At 38.0% G+C, this 23,712-nt stretch overlaps 1 protein-coding gene across 1 annotated transcript in view; it reads left to right on the top strand.

Moving 5' to 3' along the window:
- Nucleotides 1–23,712, top strand: part of C6 (complement C6) — an 82,850-nt gene that overhangs the window by 5,193 nt on the left and 53,945 nt on the right. Inside the window, exons 4-8 of the mRNA XM_070045087.1 lie at nt 2,442–2,583; nt 7,287–7,425; nt 12,121–12,321; nt 13,533–13,590; nt 20,789–20,902. Of these exons, the coding sequence (XP_069901188.1) occupies nt 2,442–2,583; nt 7,287–7,425; nt 12,121–12,321; nt 13,533–13,590; nt 20,789–20,902 (654 nt within the window). The remainder of the gene's footprint in view (nt 1–2,441; nt 2,584–7,286; nt 7,426–12,120; nt 12,322–13,532; nt 13,591–20,788; nt 20,903–23,712) is intronic.

The following is a 23,712-nucleotide window of genomic DNA, read 5'->3' as shown; positions in this document are numbered from 1 at the left end:
CATTCTGACTGAGTTGTACCATGGCCTATTGGTTGTTAAATATTCCACTGAAGATGATATACCACTGTGCTCTCCTAGAAACATCCACTAATGCCACTCTGAAAGGGAATACAGTGTTGAATGGACCATTATTTGTCTGACTCAGGATATTCAGAATGATGTTTGGCTCAATTAACAACAACATCAAAAAATGTCTATCTTTCCTTTCCTCTCTCATGATTGCATCTTCAGAGTCCCCCAAGACTGAATATATTACTTTAATGTATACATGGATCTTTGAGAAGTACCCATGAGGATAATCCCCATGCACTATGCCAACTCCTCTCTCAAAGTTGTAACTTTAAGCATAAAGATGAGAATTTGCAACTAGTTATAAAAATAATATACCATTGTAGTAACACAAATCAGTTCAAGTAAATAGGAAAATCATGTACCATTCAAATGACTACATAGTTCCAGGTGTAAGTATATATATGCATGTGCTGGCTAAAGCATGCTGACTTCTACAAATCCTGTACTATCCAAATTTCCCTTCATTTTTCCCATTCCTTTGGTATAGGATATATTTATGGCTTACAATCTCTCTCCCCTTGTGCTTCCTATTCCATTGTGTTTCCAAGGTCTGGAATCATTCTCAGCTCCGTCCCATCACAGACCTATATCACTCCTGCCACCCATTCCTAAACATCACTGAAGAGAATTCCTCTTGCTTTCATCCCTACCCTTGCTAATAAATCCTCTCTAATATCCCTGGAAGTACCAAATGAATAATTGAATTCCTAACATATCTGGTACCCTGCTCACAAACCTAGGTTAATGAGAACTGTACCTTACATGTGTACCCCTATCTCCACCTGATAAAATGGGATACTTTTTAATGTAACTGTATCAAAAATTAGCTTTTGTTCAAATTTGTGAGTGCTAGGTTCAAAACTTTTAAAAACTGTCATATTTGTCCTTTCTTTTTCTTTAGGAAAATCATCTCTATTGCATACTAAATTACCCATTCTGCTCTGCCCTAAGAAAAGCAAACAGAAAAACTAGAGATGTGCTGTTTTAAAAACAGAGCGTCTTTCAGGTTATATCTTGGGAATGACAGGAATTCAATTCCCTCTGTATTTTCAGTCTTGTATGTTTATGATGCTCAGAACTATAATAATGGTCTCGATACAAGATTTTGAATAATCAAAGGAGGACTTAATTACTTTCATTACATTCTACCTTCTTACTGAATGTTATTAACCAAAAAACTAAGTACTTTCTGGGGAACTCCCTATTAGTACAAAAATTTAATTCAATAGAATACCCAATTTCCCCAAGCATTTCAGTTAGTCCAAATAGTCATGCATAGCTGTAGTGAGATGTTGATCACAATTTAAAATAGGTAACCAGATAATCCTGAGTAAAACATTTAATCATTGTCGTGAGACCTGTACATAATGGTACAGATGCCAGCATCCCTGACTATAGGCAAGAGGCTGAGGGGCAGGAGGCGGGCTATCTGTCATTGTACATAAACCATTTCAAGTTCAGTAATATACAGGCACATACTGATTCCTAGGATCCTTATGAAATTCATCGAGTTTAAAAAGGAAGGGAATTGTCTGGGTACATGGAGTTGGTACTATTATCTAAATTCACTCAAACTGCTACCTAATACCGTAGTACCTAGGCATTTAATTTGTCCAAATAAAATAATTAGATATAGTAAATTATATGCAGTGAAACAATTATTAACAGTAATCATAAACAGTGAATATCTACATTAAAATATGTAATAATTATGTATAGTAAAATACACTGATAGTAAGTGTGCAATTTGATTTTGACAAATATATACACCCATGAAAACAATCCCCAATCAAGGTACAGAAAATCTCCATAAACCCAAAAAGTTCCTGCTTTCCTCTTTCCAGTTAATCTCCCTCCTTGTTGTTGAACATCAGATAAAGGATTCAAACGGCATGACTCTTCTGTGTCGGGCTTATTTCACCCAACATAAAATTTCAGACATTCAGCCACGTTGTTATGTGTACCAGTAGACGTGTGTGTGTGAAATTATAGTTTTTTTGGAAAAAACAGTGACCTTGAGTCTGTTATCCTGAATCAAAAAAAATTCTGAGCCTATTGTTAATTTTCTCCTACAGAAGATGATTTCTGCAGCAAGCTCACTGTAATGGTAATGGGATTCTAGAATTATTTCCCTTATTTAAGACAATGAGCTCAACAGTGACTAAATAATTATATCCTGACTCTTGTAATCCTAAAAAATAAGGGAAAACATCAGTTTGTCATTCCATTTCCATATTTCCTAATTTTTTATCAAAAATAATGAAAACTTGCCTTCAACCTTCCCTTGAAATTTAAAGTACTCATGTTTCAAATCAGCAAATACTTTCTTAAATGATCATTTGTTGTCAATGTTGCTGTTTCTTGACTAGGTCGCTGCATTGCGAGCAAGTTGGAATGCAATGGAGAAAATGATTGTGGAGACAATTCAGATGAAAGGGATTGTGGGAGAAAAAAATCAGTATGCTCACGGCAGTATAATCCCATCCCTAGTGTACAGCTGATGGGCACTGGGTATGTATCATCTTTTTATCATTTGGGAAGTAGGACCATCTCAGAACTAATGAGTTGGAAGCAACAATGAAGCAATGAGACCCACCATTGTCTACATTCCTCATGAATGTCTTACTCCTCTCACCAGCCCTGTCCCGGACACTAGGCTACCACGCTCAAGCAGCTCACGCAGGCCATAATCCTCATTCCTAAGGAATAAAAGAATTTAGCATTTTCATATTTAGTTCGTAGCGGACAATGCTGTGAGTACTTCATAAACATAGTTTGTTTTAATTCTTATATAGCCTTCTGGCAGCTCTGGAGGGGATCGGGGGAAACTGGTGGGAGGGCAGCCAAGCTGGGAGGTACCAGGGTGGATTCCCGGGACTATATCTTGAAAGGGTAAGGACCCACTCAGAAATGTGCAGTCTCCACATCTGTATGTTGGAAGACTACAAACTGATTTGAGGTTAGGTCCTAAAATTTCCTAATTAGAGTTGATTTCAATGAGAGTGCTTCAACAGCATCTTCTTATCAATGTGCAGAAATCGTTTCCTTCTTCTCCATTCCCTGGAAGAAAACCTCAGCCAAAAACGCCTACTGACAATGGAGAAAAAGGGTATCAAAAAGTACGCCTGTGAGTGTACTGAAAGTGAAAACACTAAAGAAGCAAAACCATTCTTCAAGCATGAGAGGGAAGCCCTGAGCCAATAGTGGAGACAGAGCCAGAAGGAAAGGAGTCAGGCAAACACAGAAAAAATAGGGTGATCAAAAAACAATGATGTGAAAAAGTAGGGGAGTAAGAGGAGATGTGAACATGGCGAGGGCATCCAAAACTTCCTCTTACATGGACTATGTGATGTATGGGTAGGTCAGTACAGTTTAAAGGCAGAAGGTCAGACCTGCATTACCATCTGGTTCTACTTGCCCAACTTACAAACCAGGAAAAGGAGCCTCAGAGAGATTAACTAACCTGTCCAAGTTTAACAACTAGTAAATGGAGGAACAGGATTCAAACCCAGCCTCCAAGACCTGGGTTATTTCTACCATTTCATTCTGATTTGGGACAATATCCACCTTAGAGATGAGAACGTAATGGAAGAAACCTCGGTGGGCCACGCAACCCTCCTCCTGATCTTTAAATAATGCTCAGAAATTCTAATGTTCCTCTTTTAGGTCATGAGGACATTGGAGGTTTGGCAAGGGATTCTAAATTCATTAGACTGAGACAGTGTCTGAGAAAACTTGAGGAAATACAAGAAAAATTGAAAACAAGAGCTAAGCCTTAGTTGGAAGCATAAGAAAACCCAGTAATCTCTTGTACTCTCCTTTTCTCATGGTAAAGAATTCTTCTTTCAATTTTTGCCCAGAAAGCGAATAGTTTACTACAAACTTTTATTGCTTTGTAGTGGGGTTTTTTTTGTCTTTACTTGTATGGCCAGACTTGCATAAAATGAAACCTTGAGGCACCAAAGACAAACAACAGAAATTGCAAATACAACCTCATTTGATTAGAATAAAAACTAGAAACTATTGAAACAAACTCAAGGACAGCAGTACAATGGAACAGCCATTAGTCTGGAAATAAGGGGAGCCGTGTTCTAGACCTACTTCTGTATTAATTCACTAGATCATGACCAAGTAACTGAATATCTCTGGGCTGTAGTTCCCTCATCTGTATGTTGGATGACTACAAACTGATTTGAGGTTCTGTCCTAAGAACTCCTCATTAGAGTTGATTTCATCGAGAATGTTTCAATAGCATCTTATCAGGGTACAGAAATGGTTTCCTTTTTTCCTTTCTTTGGAAGAAGAACTCTGCCAGAAACTCCCACTGATCATCACATTTTCTAATGGTCTGATTGATTAGGGATGACATTACAAACTCACCTCTTGTTCAGTTGGTCGAGACTCTCGAGTTACAGCTGGGGAGGGCCACATGCTCTGTGTACTTTGGCAGAAGGACCGTGTGGGCCCCTGCCAACCAGAGCTGTTGTCCCAAGAGTTCTCAGAAATGAGCAAAACCTACTGGCTCAGGGACAGCCAGTCCTCTCCTCGCCTCCCCAGGGACTGAGAGCTTTGAGAGCTGCTTACTGGAATCTCTCTAACCTGCTGGCCTTAGAATCTCTGCCTCCCTCCAACACATTTCTACCCAAAATAAGAAGTTTCCGGGGTAGCTATCCCTCTTTTTAAATGGCATCTCTCCAAGAAGGAATTTAATAAGACATACCAACATTGCTACTTTGTCAACATCAGTCACAAGGTCTGAAATCTGAAGCAAGAATCAGGCGATAGTAGTATGCTGTTTGCTTTTTCTCAGGCTCATCCAAAGTACAAACGCGTACACAAACACACACACACACACGTATAATACATGAACACACATGCATATTTATGTATCTGTATATATGAAAATTTTAATTAAATTCAAAAAGTTACAAAATATAACATTAAAGCCAAATTAGATAAAGCACTTTAGAAACCTAAAATATTAAAAGCCACAATGTAGTTGAAACACCAAAATATTTAAAGTCAACTTAAATGCCACAGAGGGGAGGAGAAAGAATAGAGCTCAAAATGGCTGCATAGTTGGCTTCACTCCTAAAAGTTTCCTCAGACGCACTCTGACAGAGTCACCTCCACAGAAATCCTACCTTCAGGCTCTCTGCCAGCAGCTGCTACCTTCATAGATTCCTCATGACCTGGGAACCGTTCTTCTCAAGCCCTTTCTTGTTTGTGACAAATTTATAGTACATGGTATAAGGCAGTTAAAGGTAAACAATTCTTTTTTCCTCATTGATCCCTCTTAATTCAGAAAATGAAAGAGTCTTAAATACATGTGTTTGTCATGCAAATTTAAGTACTCTGGAAAGTTCTTTCCAGACCAGCTCCTCTTATTTCCTCTCTCAAATACCCATTGGTACAAATTCAATAAGGGTGAGAATTTGACTAAGAGATACAAGTTACAGAACCCACAGGCATCACTCTTTTTTTAAAAAACAGCTTTACTGAGATCTGATTCACATATGGGTCCTCCTGCTGTGTACCTCATTTATTCTCACACGACTGCCACACTCACAACACTTCTGATGCCAGATGTGGGGTAGGTTTCCCCCAACCAAGCAATTCTCTGTGTCACCAGCCAGGAGCCCTACAGTTTAACTGAATTTTGACCCAATCTACTTGGAGATAGTGTCAGATCCCATAGGTTAGGGGCTCAGTCCTGGAAAACTGCCCCTGCCCCCTGCAATGTCAGATGCCAATTGCAAGTTCAGGTTCTCACCTGTGCCTCTGACACATCGAAGATTTCCAAGAACTCATCCTTGGGTTTGATTAATTTGCAAAAGCTGCTCACAGAAATCAGTAAAATAACTTACTTATATTTACCAGTTTACTATAAAAGGATATGATAAAGGATACAGATGAACATCCTACTGGGAGAGATGGATAGGGCAAGGATGTGGGAAGGGGAAGGAGCTTCCATGCCCTTGTTAGGTACCACTCCCCCACACCTCCATATGCTCACCAAGCCAGAAGCTCTCTGAACCCCATACTTTGGGTATTTTTATGGCGGCTTCATTACATACGTGTGATAGATCATTACTCCTATTTCTAGCCTCTTTCCCCTCTTTGGAGAATGGAGGGTAGGGCAAAAAATTCCAAGCCTTGAATCATGGCATGATCTTTCTGGTGACCAGCCCCCACCCAGGAGCCCACCAAGAGTCACCTCATTGGAACAAAAGACACTGCTGTCACACAAGAAATTCCAAGGGATTTAGGAGCTCTGTGTCAAAAACTGGGGTCAAAGAACAAATACTAGAAGAAAAGATGCTGTTAGTGTTCTCATCATTCAGGAAATTGCAAGGGTTTTGAGAGCTCTGGTCCAGGAAATGGGGGGCAGAGACCAGTATATATATTTTCTATTATCTCATCTTATGTAATCCAGCATTATCAAATTTTTGACACAAAACTTTTTTTTTCACAGAATACATATTAATATCTATAAGAACTTGGAAAACAATTAGCATTCTGAAAAAGTTTTCATCTACCACAAAACAATTTCTTAAATACTTGATTTGTACTAAGCTAATTAATATCTCTATGCTTCAATTTCCTCATTTGTAAAATAGGTATAATAATTATATCTATATCACATGGTTATCATAAATATTAAGTAAATATAATAATATTAAATACAGATCAAACAGTACTAGACTTATAGTAAATATTATGTAAGCATTTGTTAAACAAATTTTAAATATCATTATAGTTATTAATAAAAACAAACTAATATGATTACAATTCTATTAAAATATTGCTATTAATATTTCATTATTAGCTCTCTATAAGAATTCTTTTACTGTATCATACTGAAGGAAGTGAACCCAGATTGGCATTATGTAATAATTTATTTCATAATCTACTTCCAAAGTTTGTACTGGTTCTGTAACTCATGAAATAATTATAAACTCAAATTTTATGTCATGATGAAAGCCTAGAACAATTAAATAAATGGAATAGGGAGAACCTAACAGAGCCAGAGGGGCTGAGTTTGGCTTCCAGCCCTTTTTGGATACCTCACCATAAACTACAAAAAAATGGGCTTTCCTTCAAGCCATTTGTCATGAGTCAAAAACATCTAAGAGAATAATTTCTTTCATATACAGTAAATTTTAAAGATTGCTCTACATCTATTGAATTCTTAAAAATTACTTTGTTTATAGGTTTCATTTTCTGGCAGGAGAAGCCAGAGGAGAAGTCCTCGATAACTCTTTCACTGGAGGAATATGTAAAACTGTCAAAAGCAGTAGAGCAAGTAATCCATACCGTTTCCCTGCCAATCTGGAAAATGTCAACTTCGAGGTACAACAGCTTATCATGGGGCACTCCAAGTGCCAATGGTGATTATAAGCTAAATTTCCAATGAAAAATGAGTCATGAAGGAAGGGACAGAATAAAAAGGTAATGAATATTTTTCATCACCTTTTATGTGTTGGTGTTTAATCCTTCCACAACCCAGTAAGGTCAGTGTTATTATCATCAATTTACAGATGGAAAATAAGGAAACTAATTTGTTCAAAGTTAAACAGCTAGTAAGTAGTGGATTAGAGATTTAAGCACAACTTTTCCAAATTCCAGAGTTCATGCTTTCTCCCGTGAACAAATAGCTGTAACATGTCCCCACTCAGATAAATGACTTGGTTTATTCAGAATTTTCTTCTACCATAGTTAGTTCTCTCGGATAACCAAAAATTTAGACATAAAAGAGGGCCTGGCTTCCAAAAAAAAATTAAGATGAATTTAAGTGTAATAGGGGTACTTCTGCCTACCTTCCACCCCATTTTATTAGTTGGTTTGGTTTTCTGTTTGTTTTCCTGAGAGGTAACAAGCAGCATACTATATATTCTCAGAATCTAGCCCAGTGCCTTACACATGATAAGTACTCCATACTTGCTGAACTAAACAATTTGTTTCTTTTAATTTATAAGAGAAACAGGAAAGACATGACTTTAATGGCTACATCCATGCATACAAATTTGACATACTAGAGAGAATTTCAGAAAATCTAATGATTTCTGAGACCACTTTACAGATAGTATGTGTTCAGCAAAATTCATTCAATCTCTTCTAAAAAATTAAAAAAAATTTTTATATTCATATAAATACAGGCATTTGACAAACTCAATTTAAAAACCATCTAATATATGTTAACGGGTGTGGGGAAATGTCCTTGGGGTCCAACTGCCAAATTCAAACACCTTTGGGGAGACTTACCCTGAGAAGTCCCATCCCTGCCTGGAGGTAGATGCGACAAGAGTAACACGTGACTCTGACCAGGTGAAGAGAATACTCACTATCTCCCCACAGATCCAGAAGATGCTAACCCCAGAGGGTCCACCACTACCAAGGGAGGTAGAAAAGGTTTTGCTGGTATGCTGAACAGGAACTCAAAAGAGACCTTTTTCCAAAGAAAAAATAACATCAAAGTCTGTCAATGATGGAAGATGTATTCTATTCTTAACGATGTATTGAGTAGGCTTTGTAGACAGAGCTAAAACCCAGACATTTACATATAATATCATTATGTTGGAGGATGCTTTCTAACTCCTAAACAATCAATCCATAAGCTTACTTTCAAAATACAATAATTTCCAAAGAAACATACTGCCTATATTCTCTGCAAGCATCCCTTTTATACAGTTTTACAAGTGACAAATGTTAATTAAGCTCAGCACAAGAGAGCAAACACGGGCTTAGATAACACTTTACACTTATATGATTCTATGCCCTTGAGGTTACTTACATCTATTGTATCTTAAAAATACTATATAATAATTTGCAGGACAAAACACTTAACCATCAAAGCCAACTGTCAGTCCTTGCTAAACGTTATAAACCATTAGTTGTCCCACAAAAAAAATTACTAATAATTTGCTACTGTGCCTCTCTTCCCAAGTTTGAATTCAGGGGCATCATGTAGGTAGCTTGAAATCAGCTATAGTAGGAATATTTATGGCACAAGAAAAGGCAAACGCTGTAGTAAATCACAGATTTTTTTTTCCCTCTCAGAGAATTGGTTGTTAAACATTTACCAGCAGAATGTTGGATCCACCCATATAATTTAGTAACCCAAGCGTGTATGGCAAGTTATATCAGGAAATACAGCCTGAAAAATCCTCATTCAGAAGAAAGTAGATTCATTTTGTTATCCGTGTAGTTCTGAAACTTGTCCAACCTTAAGAAGCTGCCTGAGCTGATCTTTAACTATACGTCATTGAATTTTAGATAATATTCAATTGCTGAGGAAGGTCATGGTGATATTTCTTCAAACAAAGATTTGGAAAAGAACAGACCCAAGGTCACAGCTATTGGTTTACTTTCCACTGATCTCTTTATTACTTTGTTCATACCGTTAACAGGCAGCTGTGCAAATCTAAGCTATTCCTTATTGAAAACAGTAGAGGAAGAGAAATTCAGCAGGCATCTGACTTCCTTTCTTCTACAGTATCGGACCTTATTGAGACAGATGAAATCATGGGCTGGCTGGCACACAAAGATTAGAGGGGGCTCCTGAAAGGAAGGCAATTGGACAGGAAGTCAGAATGGAAGACCATAGGAAGAATTCTGCCCCTCAGGGATCTTCCAAACGCTAAATGCAGAGCTAAATACCATAAGATCCCTGCACCAGTCCCCAGAGTTGTATCAGTGTCTCAGGAATCCTCCTCTCATTTCTTTGGAGCTGCTGCTCGCTACTGGGTGTACACTAAAGCACTTGCTGTCACCAGCAAACTACAGAGTGCAGTTACCACTAGACTTTTGATTCTTACCAATATACTGACCTACCTAGACAAGGTCTCTTGCTATATCCCAAAGCCTCAAGCCTTCATAGATCTGCAATGCCCCCAAAGCCTCCCTAAATCCCTTGTGAAATTCACAACTTCAGGTTCTGTCTCTAACCCTCACACCACAGAAAGTAGGTGTCACCCTGTCCCCTCCATTCCCCAAGTCTCTCTTAACTCTCTTCTGCCCCTCCCTACAAACCCAGCTCCTTTCTTCAAACACAAAAGTGAAAGTGTCAACACATATCGAGCCCCAGGAGGTCATCAGCCCACAAGATCCACAGGTAGTCAGGAGGGCTAAGAATAAGATGTAAAATGAGGATTAAACCTTTTCCCCAGAGTTTGCTTAACATCTCTTCCTGGGAAAAGCTAGGAAGATGGAGCTAATCAGAGCCCACCAGCTGCTCCTTACACCTCAGGAAAAGAGCTCATCTTCCTCCTTTCAAATGTTGTCTTGGCTTTCCATATTCCCATTCATGAAACAGCATTCCCATTCATTCACTCATTCTCTCTCTCTCTCTCTCTCTCTCTCTCTCTCTCTCTCCCACACACACACACATACACATTTACTTGGTCAAAAACTTCTGTTGACTTACCTCCTAAATATCTGTCAAATCCACCACTTTCTCTCTACCCAACCAACCATTCCCCTATACCTGGCCATTCTCCTGAATCACTTGGCTGATTGCAACAGTTTTTTAAACTGCTCTCCTTGCCTCTACTTTAGTTATCTGTAGTTAACATGATCTTTGCAAAACAAATGTGATGACAACATTCTCAACTTTTCAGTCACTCAAATAATATTTTTAAAGAACTTATCAGATGCAAAATCTTGCATTTAGACGTCAATTCAAATGCTTTAGCAGGGCATACAAGGCCAGGCCCCAGTTTCCCAGTTCAATCTAATTTTCCAGCACTGCTCATCTATAAAACTGCCTTCCCACCAAGCCAATATAGGTGGTCAGATTTTCTCTGAGCTTCTGCCCAGGATACCCAATGCCCCTACCTTACGAGCAAATATTGTTTTCTTTAGGCTGACACATCTTTTCTTGTGTGAGAGTTAATTTATAAAATAAAATATTTGTAGTCTGAATTATTTTAGGCAAATGGTAAAGAGATGTCAGCAACTACATTTAAATATGGTTAACAGATGAGCCTCATTTGTGGACATTTTAAATGCTAACTAGCAGGCCCTGCAATGTCTCAAAGGAACACTGAACTTCTGACTGTATTTTACTGTTGAGCAAGATTCTCTTACAGCTGGGTTATTTCTTCCCTTGACTAATTGTGCAAGCTATTTCATTGTGACATGTGGTTTGCCTCACAGTGCATTTTAATATTGAATATTTTAAAACAAGGGATTTTTCCATTGCACACCAGACAAGCATTTTTTTAATTGGAATATAGTTGATTTATAATGTTGTGTTAGTTTCAGATGTACAGACAAGCATTTTTAACATAAAGAAGTACTCTTCAATCAATTTACTTTGCAACTTTAAAAAATTTGTCCATTGTTCTCCTCTTACCAGCATAATCATAACAAAGATTTACCTTGGACTTGGCAAATACCTGCTCCACTCATAATTCAAGTCCCCCTGGCTTTTTTTTTTCTTCTTCCCAGACCCAGTCAGGTGAAAACTGATAACCACCCACCAGGCAGAACCAATGGATTATTTGATTATTTGTCCTCTGTCTTGCAGACTTGGCCAGTGGAGTGCTAATGCCCAACATATGAATGAGACTAAAGGGTTGGTGATGGAGCCAGAGCAGGGTAGGACAGGATCTGCCCTCCCCTTTTCTAGGCCTCACTTTTCTGAAAGATACCTTCCATTAGCTTGCAAATGGCATCAAATTCACAGGCAGATTAAAAATAACTCTCTATTCCTGTCACCTCACTAAATCTCAGTTATGGAGTCATTTCCTTGACAGAGGTTTCCCTGGTATTGCCTCTCTGAGTTTTATAGTTATTTGTGGCACTCCCCTTGGCAACACAACACTACCCACATTGAATTAAGTGTCTGTGATTATCTTTCTTCCTCACTAAACTTTGACTCCCTGAAGACAGGGACTAACACTATACCTCGTTCTCTAGCAAGATGGGTCTTCAACAAACCATTTACTGAATGCATAAATGAATGAATGATCATTGCATTAAGTGTTCTCAAGTAACTCCAATATTTCCTAAATTATGTCTTACTTCACATGGATTTTTCTCCAGGTACAAACTGAAGAAGATGATCTGGAAACAGATTTCTATGAGGATTTAATTTCTCTTGATGATAATAAAGATCAACAAAGTTTAGCTATGGGCCAAGAGGAGAGCTCTTTTCATGTACCAATTTTTTATTCCTCAAAGAGAAAGCGAAGCAGCACCCATAATTCTGCCTTCAAACAAGCCATTCAAGCCTCCTACAAAAAGGTAAAGAAATGGTTCCTGATCTTTTTATTCTTTCCTGAAAATTAACACCAATTCCAGCAATCATTCAAGGAGAAGGAGAGAGTTTTTAATATCAAATGAATAGGATTTCTAACACAGATTTAAATAGACTTACTTTTTTGTAAGTGAATAGACCCACTTCAAAAGTTATAGAGATAATATGTATAATAATGCTTCTTTTTTGCATGCATTTGGCTGTGTTTATGCTTATGTTCTCTTTAACATTTTTCTCATTATTTTAGGTGTATTTCTTATAAATCACATGCCACAAAATGTTCCTTTTTAAGTGTGATCTGACAGTCTAGGGTCTTTGCTAGAGAAATTCAGCCAACTTATATTTAGTATATTCCCTGAAATATTTGATCATATTTCTTCCATCTTTAATTTTTTGTACTCAACTTTATTGCTGGGTTCCTATTTCTTTACTTTTGTGTTGTCTGGTCACATTTCTGTTTACTCCTTTTTGTCCTTTTGGTTATTTTGGAAGTTCTACTAAACTTTTAAATTCTGCTGATAGTTACCTTTCTCTAGTTAACAAGCATAATTAAACATATGTTTTGCTTTTATCCCTTGAAGTAATATCTGTAGCCTCCCAAAGGATGTTTTATTTACCTATTCCCCACATCCCATTCCAAAGATCTCCTTGAAAACATATTTGCTTGTCTTTTTCCCAACACTATAATAACAGGGCTCCAAAACCTCAGTTTTATTGAGGTAGTTCAAAATCTTTGTATTTCAAGTTATTCCTAGGATTCCTAGGGATTGTTTTGTATTCATTTATATATTATATATGTTCATTTGTAATTTATTCTGGTTCTTGTCTTCCCAATGAACAATTCCTCACATAACACTTATAAATTCCAAGTTTAGAATCTGTATTTTATATTTGCATTATATTTTATATATGTGTGTATATGCATGTGTGTATATATATATATATATATATATGTATATGTATATATCCATCCCATATACTCATTACTGTTTCCTCTTCTTTCATCTTCCCTTTCTTGAGATCCTGTTCTCAATCAATAGCCATATTTTTAGTATTTTCTTCAGGTAGGATACATGCAAAGTATACACCCTAAATTCTTATGTATCTACAAATGCCTACCTTTTCACTGAGCAATAAAGATAAAGAACATCATGGCTGGATGAAGGAATCTTGGAACATTGTCTTCTTTTCTTGATAGTTGGTGGATGTTATTCCACTATCTTCTAATTTCTATTGTTACATAGGAAAAATTACATGTAAGTTGATCTTTCTTTTGTTTTCTCTCTGGAAATTTACAATATTTTTGTACTCTAAGTATTGGACTTTTTCCACTAATCTTGCCAGAAACTAATGGAACTCTTTCAATATATAAAAATGCATCTTCATCCATTAATTTTTCCTCATCTGTTCCTATTTCTTTTATTATTTGCTTATAAAATCTCCTAGATATGTATTCCAACTCTTAAGTGATTTAGGGGATAGACATTTTCTATTAGACATTTTGAGACATTTACAAGTGTCTTTTAAAATGGTATCTGTTCCTCATTACAACCACCACTCTAAGTAGGATTTGTTCTTTTGAAAGAGACGAATGGGGAGACCGAGCCCTGAATCATAGAACCTGAGGGGAGAGGTGAAAAGAATAGACAGAGGTACCAACACCAGAACCAATGGCACCAACACTGGAGGGAACCATTTTATGGCTCCTCCTGTTTTTACCGTAGTGCCCCTCATATTTTTTATTTATTAATCCATACATTTATGTAAATATAAGAACTTATAGCACTACACAGATAATCTTTCCAAGCATTTCATTTATCTTCAAAAGAACCCTAAAAGGTAATAGTGAATTTTTTTTGCTTTATTTTTATAATTGAAGTATAGTTGATTTACAATATTGTGTTAGTTTCCGGTATACAGCAAAGTGATTCAGTTATATATATATATATATATATATATATATATATATATATATATATATATATATATATACATACACACACACATAGATATACACATGTATATATTCTTTTTTGGATTCTTTTCCATTATAGGTTACTACAACATATTGAATATAGTTCCTTGTGCTGTATGGTAGGACCTTGTTGATTGTCTATTTTATATATAGTAGTGTGTATCTCTTAATCACAAACTCCTAATTTATCCCTCCCCCTACCTTTCCCCTTTGGCAACCATAAGTTTGTTTTCGAAGTCTGTGAATCTGTTTCTGTTTTGTAAATAAGTTCATTTGTACTGTTGTTTTTTTTAGATTCCACGTATAAGCAACATCATATGATATTTGGCTTTTTCTGACTTACTTCTGTCTGACATACTTCACTTGGTATGATAATTTCTAGGTCCATCCATGTTTCTGGATAATAATTTTTTGATGTACTGTAGAGTCCAGTTGTGTCACTGGTGAAGTCAACTTGATACCAGTGTTCTTTGAATGGGAGACTGATCACTGTTTTGCTGAAATCCAAATGTACCACATCCATAGCAGAGGTTCAACCTCCAAGTGGAGGAATGCAGGACTTAGTTCCTGGCCTCTTCTCTCTAGCTGTCTCAGGCCTTGGAGTTCCTGGCCTCTTCTCTCTAGCTGTCTCAGGCCCTTGGAGATACCAACCAGACTCACAGCTTCAAATACTACCTATATGTTGATGAAGCCAATATTTATGTTTCCAGCACTGTCAGTTGAACTCTATTCCAACTGCTTCTTCAACATTTCAACCTGGATTTTAATAAGCAACTCAAAGACAGCATGTCCAAAACTGGGCTCTTGACTTTTCTTCCTGCTGTAACTTGTCCTTTTCCCAGTCTTCTCCATCTTGGGAAAGGCAATTCTAACTGTGCAAGTGGCTATGAGTAAAGACCTTGAGGACATGATTGATTCCTTTCTTTTCTTCACATCCCTATATACAATCGATCAGCAAATCCTACTGGCTCTGCCTTAAAAATACATCCAAATTCAGACCATGTTCTATCACCTCCACAGCTACCATCCATGGCTCAAGACACTATGGCCTGGATAATACCAATAGATATCCAAGGGGTCTTCTTCCTTCCTCTTTAACTGTCTTTCAGTCTATTTTCAACAGAGCAGCCAGAGTGATACTGACTGGATACTGGCTATAAATCATACCATTCCACTGCTCAAACCCTTGAAGATTAAAAGCTTAAGTCTGTCCACTGACCTACAAGACCCCTCATTATTTTTCTGCCTTCATCCCCCATTATTCTCCCCTGTCCTCATTCAATTTAGCTCATAATGCCTCCTCACTGTTCCTCAAACACAGGCTGGCCACACTCTTACCCCAGGACCTTTGCACAAGCTGTTCCATCTACAAGCTTTCCCCCAAGATTTCTGCTTGCCTTCCTTTCATTTTTTTTTTTTTTGAACTGGAGTATAGTTGGTTTATGCTGCTGTGTCAGTTTCTGCTGTACAGCAAAGTGAATCAGCCATATGTATACATATATCCCCTCTTTTTTGGATTTCCTTCCCATTTAGGTCACACAGAGCACCAAATAGAGTTTCCTATGCTATACAGTAGGTTCCCATTAGTTATCTATTTTATGCCTGGTAGTGTATATATGTCAATTCCAATCTGCCAATTCATCTCACCCCCCGTTTCCCCCTTGGTATCCATACCTTTGTTCTCTACATCTCTGTCTCTATTACTGCTTTGCAAATAAGATCATCATTACCATTTTTCTAGATCCCACAAATATGCATTAATATACCATATTTGTTTTCTCTTTCTGACTTACTTCATTCTGTATGACAGTCTCTGGGTCCATCCACATGGCTGGATGTAATATTTTATGGCTGAGTAATATTCCATTGTATATACGTACCATATCTTCTTTATCCATTGCTCTGTTGATGGACATTTATGTTGCTTCCATGACCTGGCTATTGTAAATAGTGATGCAATGAACATTGGGGTGGATGTGTATTTTTAAATTATGGTTTTCTCTGGGTATATGCCCAGTAGTGGGATTGCTGTATCATATGGTAGTTCTATGTTTAGTTGTTTAAGGAACCATACTGTTCTCCACGGTGGCTATATCAATTTACATTCCCACCAACAGTGTAAGAGGGCTCCCTTTTCTCCACACCCTCTCCAACATTTGCTGTTTGTACGTATTTTTGATGATGGCCATCCTGACTGGCATGAGGTGATACCTCATTGTAGCTTTGATTTTCATTTCTCTAATGATTAGTGATGCTGAGCAACTTATCATGTATCTCTTGGCCATCTGTATGTCTTCTTTGGAGAAATGTCTATTTAGGTCTTCTGGCCATTTTTTGATTGGATTGTTTGTTTTTTTTGATATTGAGGTACATGAGCTTTTTCTATACATTGGAGATTAATTCCTTGTCAGTTGCTTCATTTGCAAATATTGTCTCCCATTCTGAGGGGTGTCTTTTCATCTTGCTTATGGTTTCCTTTGCTGTGCAAAAGATTTTAACTTTCATTAGGTCTCATTAGTTTATGTTTGTTTTTTATTTTCATTACTCTAGGAGGTGGTTCACAAAAGATCTTGCTGTGATTTACGTCAAAAAGTGCTCTATTTTTCATCTAAGAGTTTTACAGTGTCTGGCCTTACATTTAGGTCTTTAATCCATTTTGAGTTTATTTTTGTGTATGGTGTTGCATTCTTTTACATGTAGCTGTCCAGTTTTCCCAGCACCTCTTATTGAAGAGACTGTCTTTTCTCCATTGTATAGTCTTGCCTTGTTTTTCATAGATTGGGTGACCATAGGTGGTGGGTTCCACGGATATATATTTCTGTTTTTGTGCCAGTGCCATACTGTCTTGATTACAGTAGCTTTTTAGTATAGTCTGAAATCAGGGAGTCTTATTCCTCCAGCTCCATTTTTCTTTCTCAAGCTTGCTTTGGCTATTCAGGGTTTTTTGTGTTTCCAAACAAATAGTAAAATTTTTTGTTCTACTTCTGTGAAAAATGCCATTGGTAATTTGATAGGGATTGCACTGAACCTGTAGATTGCTTTGGGTAGTATAGTCATTTTCACAGTATTGATTCTTCCAATCCAAGAACATGGTATACCTCTCTATCTGTTTGTGTCATCTTTAATTTCTTTCATCAGTGTCTTATAGTTTTCTGCATACAGGTCTTTTGCCTCCTTAGGTAGGCTTATTCCTAGATATATTATTCTTTTTGTTGCAATGGTAAATGGGAGTGTTTCCTTAATTTCTTTTTCTGATCTTTCATTGTTAGTGTATAGGAATGCAAGGGATTACTGTGTATTAATTTTGTATCCTGCAACTTTACTAAATTCATTGATTAGCTCTAGTAGTTTTCTGGTGGCATCTTTAGCATTCTCTATGTATAGTATCATGTCATCTGCAAATGGTGACAGTTTTACTTCTTCTTTTCCAATTTGGATTCCTTTTATTTCTTTTTCTTCTCTGATTGCTGTGGCTAAAACTTCCAAAACTATGTTGAATAATAGTGGTAAGAGTGGACACCCTTGTTTGTTTCTGATCTTAGTGGAAATGGTTTCAGATTTTCACCATTGAGAACGATGTTTGCTGTGGGTTTGTTGTATATGGCCTTTATTATGTTGAGGTAGTTTCCCTCTATGCTCACTTTCTGGAGAGTTTTTATCATAAATGGGAGTTGAATTTTGTCAAAAGCTTTTTCTGCATTTATTGTGATGATCATATGGTTTTCATCCTTCAATTTGTTAATATGGTGTATCACATTGATTGATTTGCATATATTGAATCCTTGCATCCCTGGGATAAACCCCACTTGATCATGTTGTATGATCCTTTTAATGTGTTGTTGTATTCTGTTTGCTAGTATTTTGTTGAGGACTTTTGCTTCTATGTTCATCAGTGATATTGGCCTGTAATTTTCTTTTTTGTGATATCTTTGTCTGGTTTTGGTATCAGGGTGACGGCAGCCTTATAGAATGAGCTGAGGCGTGTTCCTCCCTCTGTGATTTTTTGGAAGAGTTTGAGAAGGATAGGTGTTAGCTCTTCTCTAAAAGTTTCATAGAATTTGCCTGTGAAGCCATCTGGTCCTGGACTTTTATTTGTTGGAAGATTTAACCACAGTTTCAATTTCATTACTTGTGATTGGTCTATTCATCTTTTCTATTTCTTCCTGGTTCAGTCTTGGAATGCTGTACTTTTCTAAGAATTTGTCCAATTTTTCCAGGTCGTCCATTTTATTGGCATATAGTTGCTTGTAGTAGTTTCTTATGATCCTTTGTATTTCTGCAGTGTCAGTTGTAACTTCTCCTTTTTCATTCCTAATTTTATGGATTTGAGTCCTCTCCCTTTTTTTCTTGATGAGTCTGGCTAAAGATTCAATTTTGTTTGTCTTCTCAATGAAGCAGCTTTTAGTTTTATTGATCTTTGCTATTGTTTCTTCATTTCTATTTCATTTATTTCTGCTCTGATCTTTATGATTTCTTTCCTTATACTAACTTTAGGGGTCTTTGTTGTTGTTGTTCTTCTTCTTCTTCTTTCCTTAGTTGCTTTAGGTGTAAGGTTAGGTTGTTTATTTGAGATATTTCTTGTTTCTTGAGGTAGGATTGTATTGCTATAAACTTCCCTCTTAGAGCTTCTCTTGCTGCATCCCATAGGTTTTGGATCATCTAGGTATTTTTTGATTTGCTCTTTGATTTCTTCAGTGATCTTTTGGTTAATTAGTAACGTATTGTTTAGCCTCCATGTGTTTGTGTGTTTTACAGTTTTTTCTGTAATTTATTTTAATTTCATAGTGTTGTGGTTGGAAAAGATGTTTGCTATGATTGCAATTTTCTTACACTTATTGAGGCTTCATTTGTGACCAACGATATGATGTATCCCGGAGAATGTTCCATGTTCACTTGAGAAGAAAGTGTATACTTTTGTTTTTGGATGGAATGTCCTGTAAATTTAAATTAAGTCCATCTGGGCTAATGTGTCATTGAAAGCTTGTGTTTCCTTATTAATTTTCTGTCTGGATGATCTGTCCATTGTTGCAAGTGGGGTGTTAAAGTCCCCTACTATAATAGTGTTACTGTCAATTTCCCCTTTTATGGCTGTTAACATTTGCCTTATGTATTGAGGTGCTCCTAAGTTAGGTGCATAAATATTTACAACTGTTATACCTTCTTCTTGTATTGATCCCTTGATCATTATGTAGTGTCCTTCCTTGTCTCTTGTAACATTCTTTATTTTAATGTCCATTTTATCTAATATGAGTATGGCTACTCCAGGTTTCTTTTGATTTCCATTTGCATGGAATATCTTTTTCCATCCCCTCACTTTCAGTCTATATGTGTCCCTAGGTCTGAAGTGGGTCTCTTGTAGACAGCATATATATGGGTCTTGTTTTTATATCCATTCAGCCAGTCTATGTCTTTTGGTTGGAGCACTTAATCCATTTACATTTAAGGTAATTATCAATATGTTTGTTCCTATTACCATTTTCTTAATTGTTTTGGGTTTGTTTTTGTGGGTCTTTTTCTTCTCTTGTGTTTTCCACAAGAGAAGTTCCACAAGAGAAGTTCCTTTAACATTTACTGTAAAGCTGGTTTGGTGGTGCTGAATTCTCATAGCTTTTGCTTGCCTGTAAAGCTTTTGATTTCTCTGTCAAATCTGAATGAGATCCTTGCTAGGTAGAGTAATCTTGATTGTAAGTTTTTCCTTTTCATCACTTTAAATATATCCTGCCATTCACTTCTGGCTTGCAGAGTTTCTGCTGAAAAATCTGCTGATAACCTTCTGGAGATTCTCTTGTATGTTATTTGTTGCTTTTCCCTTGCTGCTCTTAATATTTTTTCTTTGTATTTAATTTTTGTTTATTTGATTAATATGTGTCTAGGCGTTTTTCTTCTTGGGTTTATCTTGTATGGGACTTTCTTCACTTCCTGGACCTGGGTGACTATTTCCTCTCCCATGTTACAGAAGTTTTCAACTATAATGTCTTCAAATATTTTCTCAGACCCTTATCTTTCTCTTCTTCTGGAACCCCTATAATTCAAATGTTGGTGCATTTAATGTTGTCCCAGAGATCTCTGAGACTCTCCTCATTTCTTTTCATTCTTTTTTCTTTATTCTGCTCTGCAGCAGTGAATTTCACCATTCTGTCTTCCAGCTCACTTACCCATCTTCTGCCTCAGTTATTCTGCTACTGATTACTCTAATGTATTTTTCATTTCTGTTATTGTGTTCTTCATCACTGATTGTTCTTTAGTTCTTCTAGGTCCTTGTTAAACATTTCTTGTATCTTCTCAATCCATGCCTCCATTCTATTTCTGAGATCTTGGATCATATTTACTATCATTACTCTGAATTCTTTTTTAGGTAGATTGCCTATTTCCTCTTCATTTATTTGGTCTTGTGAGTTTTTACCTTGCTCCTTCGTCTGCAACATATTTCAATGTCATTTTGTTTTGTCTAACGTACTGTGTTTGTGGTCTCCTTTCAGCAGGCTACAGTGTTGTAGTTCCTCTTGCTTCTGTTGTCTGCTCCCTGGTGGATGAAGTTGGTCCAAGTGCTTGTGTAGGCTTCCTGGTGGGAGGGACTGGTGCCTGTGCTTTTGGTGAGTGGAGCTTAGTCTTTTCCTTCTGATAGACTGGACCACATCAGTTGGTGTGTTTTGGTGTTTCTGTGAGCTTAGTACTTTTGGCAGCCTGTCCACTGATAGGTGGGGTTGTGTTCCTGTCTTGCTGGTTGTTTGGTGTGAGGTGTCCAGCACTGGAGTCTGCATGCAGTTTGGCAGAGCTGGGTCTTGGTGTCAAGATGGTTATCTCCAGGAGAGCACACACCGATTAATATTTCCTGGTACTAGGAATTCTCTGGTGGTCCAGCATCCTGGACTTGGCACTCCCACCCTGGATGCCTAGGCCTGATCCCTGGCAGGAAACCAAGAGCCCACAAGCTGCACAGTGTGTCCAGAGAAAAAAGGAAAAGAAAGCAAACAGATAAACAAAACCCAATACAAATGACAAAAACAAACAACACAAAAAAAGGAAAAAAGAAAACAGACAAAACTCAAAACAAATGGTAAAAACAAACAAATAAAAAAAGACAAAGAAAACAAAAAAACAGGAGAACAAACAAAAGAGCTCAAAAATGAAAACCATCAAAGACTAATTTAACAAAAACAAAAAATAAAAACTAAACAAAAAAAGAAAGCAAACTAAATAAAAGGCAAAGAAACTATAAAACAAACACACAAAATGACCAAAAAAGAATAAAAACAGAAAAATAAACACAAAACAACAAAAACGTAAAGTAAAAATAGAAAAAAAATTTTTAATATAAAACATAATAAAAACAACAAAAACTGAACAAAATGAAACAAACAAAAAAGAATAATAGTGATAAGAATATTTTCCTGGGGACTCTGCTGTCAGTGTCCTTGCTCCCACAGTGAGCCACAGCCCAAATCCACCGCCCCAGGAGGCCCTCCAATACCTCTATGTAGGTCTCGACCCTCTGTGGACTCTGTAGAGGCAGCTCAGACTCCAACCTGGCCCGGCTTCCATGTGTACTTGCCCCCAAAGTCCACTGCTTTTAAAGCTAGACAGGTCTCTGTTGTGGGAACACTCATTGTCTATTCAGGTATTCCACAGATGCGGGATTTACCAAGCTGATAATGGGGGTTTAATGCATGGCTTGTACAGCTGCGTGGAGTGACTTCCTCCTCCTTAGTTACACCACCGCTGAGGCTCAGCTTTGGCTTTGGCCCCACCTCTGCATGTGTGCCCCCCTCCAGCATCTGTTCCCTGCCAAGGCAAGAGGGAGCAAAAGCCACACTTGATTGGAGCACACTTATTCTATCAGGCCAGGGAGAGGTATGGCAGCCACAACTGGGGTGTGTGTGAAGTGTCTGTGCCAGCAGAGACCAACAGGCAGTTGCAACAGACTGGGATGCACTCACTCTGGTGGGAGTCCTTCCCAGTGCCGCAGAGGCAGGGGCTGGCATGTGGGGGCAGTGGCGGCCCTGCCCCTTGAACACCACTCAAAGATGGCACTTTGTTTCCTAGGCAGACCACACTTCCTCTAGGGGCGTTCCTGGCCTCAGAGCCCCTCACTCCTGTCCCCTGTTGTATCCGTGCAGCCAACAGTGGTCCTTTCCCCAGATATGCTCTCTTAACCCCACACTTTAGCACTCAGCCCCTGCCAGCACTGGCAGATTCCCATCTCAGGCAGGGGCACCCAGGGCTGATTCCCAAGGAGGCTTTGGCATGGGCAACGCTCAGGAACCTGGAACCTATGCAGGGAGAGGAGGCCTTGGATTGAGGGGCAGGTGAGCCTGCTCAGATGGGTGCTCCTCCCAGTGCCCATGGAGGCCAAAACAGTTGGGTGGGGAAGGAGGTTACAATGGTGGCCCCACCCCTTGTGTGCCACTCAACAATGATGTCTTGCTTCCATGGTGTCTCAGGCTTCTGCAAATTTTTCTGGTTGTGGATCTCCTTACTCCTGTCCCTTTCACAGCCAACAGCTGTCCCCTCCCTGGGTCCATCCTCCAAACCCCACTTTCCAGCACCCAGCCCCCCTCTGCACCAGGAGACACACGACTCAGGCTGGGATGTGCAGAGCTGTGTTGTAGACCATGCGCACAGCTCTTACTTTGTCCTGCCTTCCACAGACGGTCTGCTGCATTCCCCGTTGATCTTCTGAAGGTCCCTTTCTGTCCCAGCTGATTTCCCCACCATGAGGGGGTTTTACTGAGTGCAGGAACCTCTCCTCACCTTTGGCTTCCTACCAGGGGTACTGGTCCCTTTTTTGATTCCTCTTTTCTTTTGTCTTACCCAGTCGTGAGGGGATTTTTCTTGTCCTTTTAGGTGTCCGAAGTCTTCCGCTAATGTTCAGCAGGTGCTCTGTGAGAATTCTTCCATTTGTAGATGTATTATTTTTTTTTTTAATTGGGATATAGTTGCTTTACAATGTTGTGTTAGTTTCTGCTGTACAATAAAGTGAATCAACTATATGTATACATATATCCCCTCCTCTTGATGTACTTGTGAGGAGAGATGAATTTAGCATCCTCCTATTCTGCCATCTTGACTCCTCCCCCTCAGTAGTAGATGTTTTTAACACCATTTTGCAGATGAGTAAATTGAAGTCCATATATTTATTTTTAATTCAACAGAATTCATCAAATACCTACCATGTGTCAGGCACTACACTAAAGTCCAAGAAGTCAAGTCACTCCCATGATCTTACTATGAGTAAATGCCAGAGTTGGGAATTAAAATCAATTGTCTAATTTTTGCCCACTATCACATCTACCACATTATATCTCAAGCTACTTGCTTATTCATTCATTCCTTTATTCATCATTTCACCAAACTCTGGAAAGAGTATAGCTCTGGTGATATGAGCATGTTGAAAGAAAAGAAT

The sequence above is a fragment of the Globicephala melas genome, chromosome 3 (assembly GCF_963455315.2).
Source record: "Globicephala melas chromosome 3, mGloMel1.2, whole genome shotgun sequence".
Taxonomy (NCBI): domain Eukaryota; kingdom Metazoa; phylum Chordata; class Mammalia; order Artiodactyla; family Delphinidae; genus Globicephala; species Globicephala melas.
The sequence above is the reverse complement of the archived record's forward strand: the minus strand, read 5'-3'. Positions and strand labels throughout refer to the sequence as shown.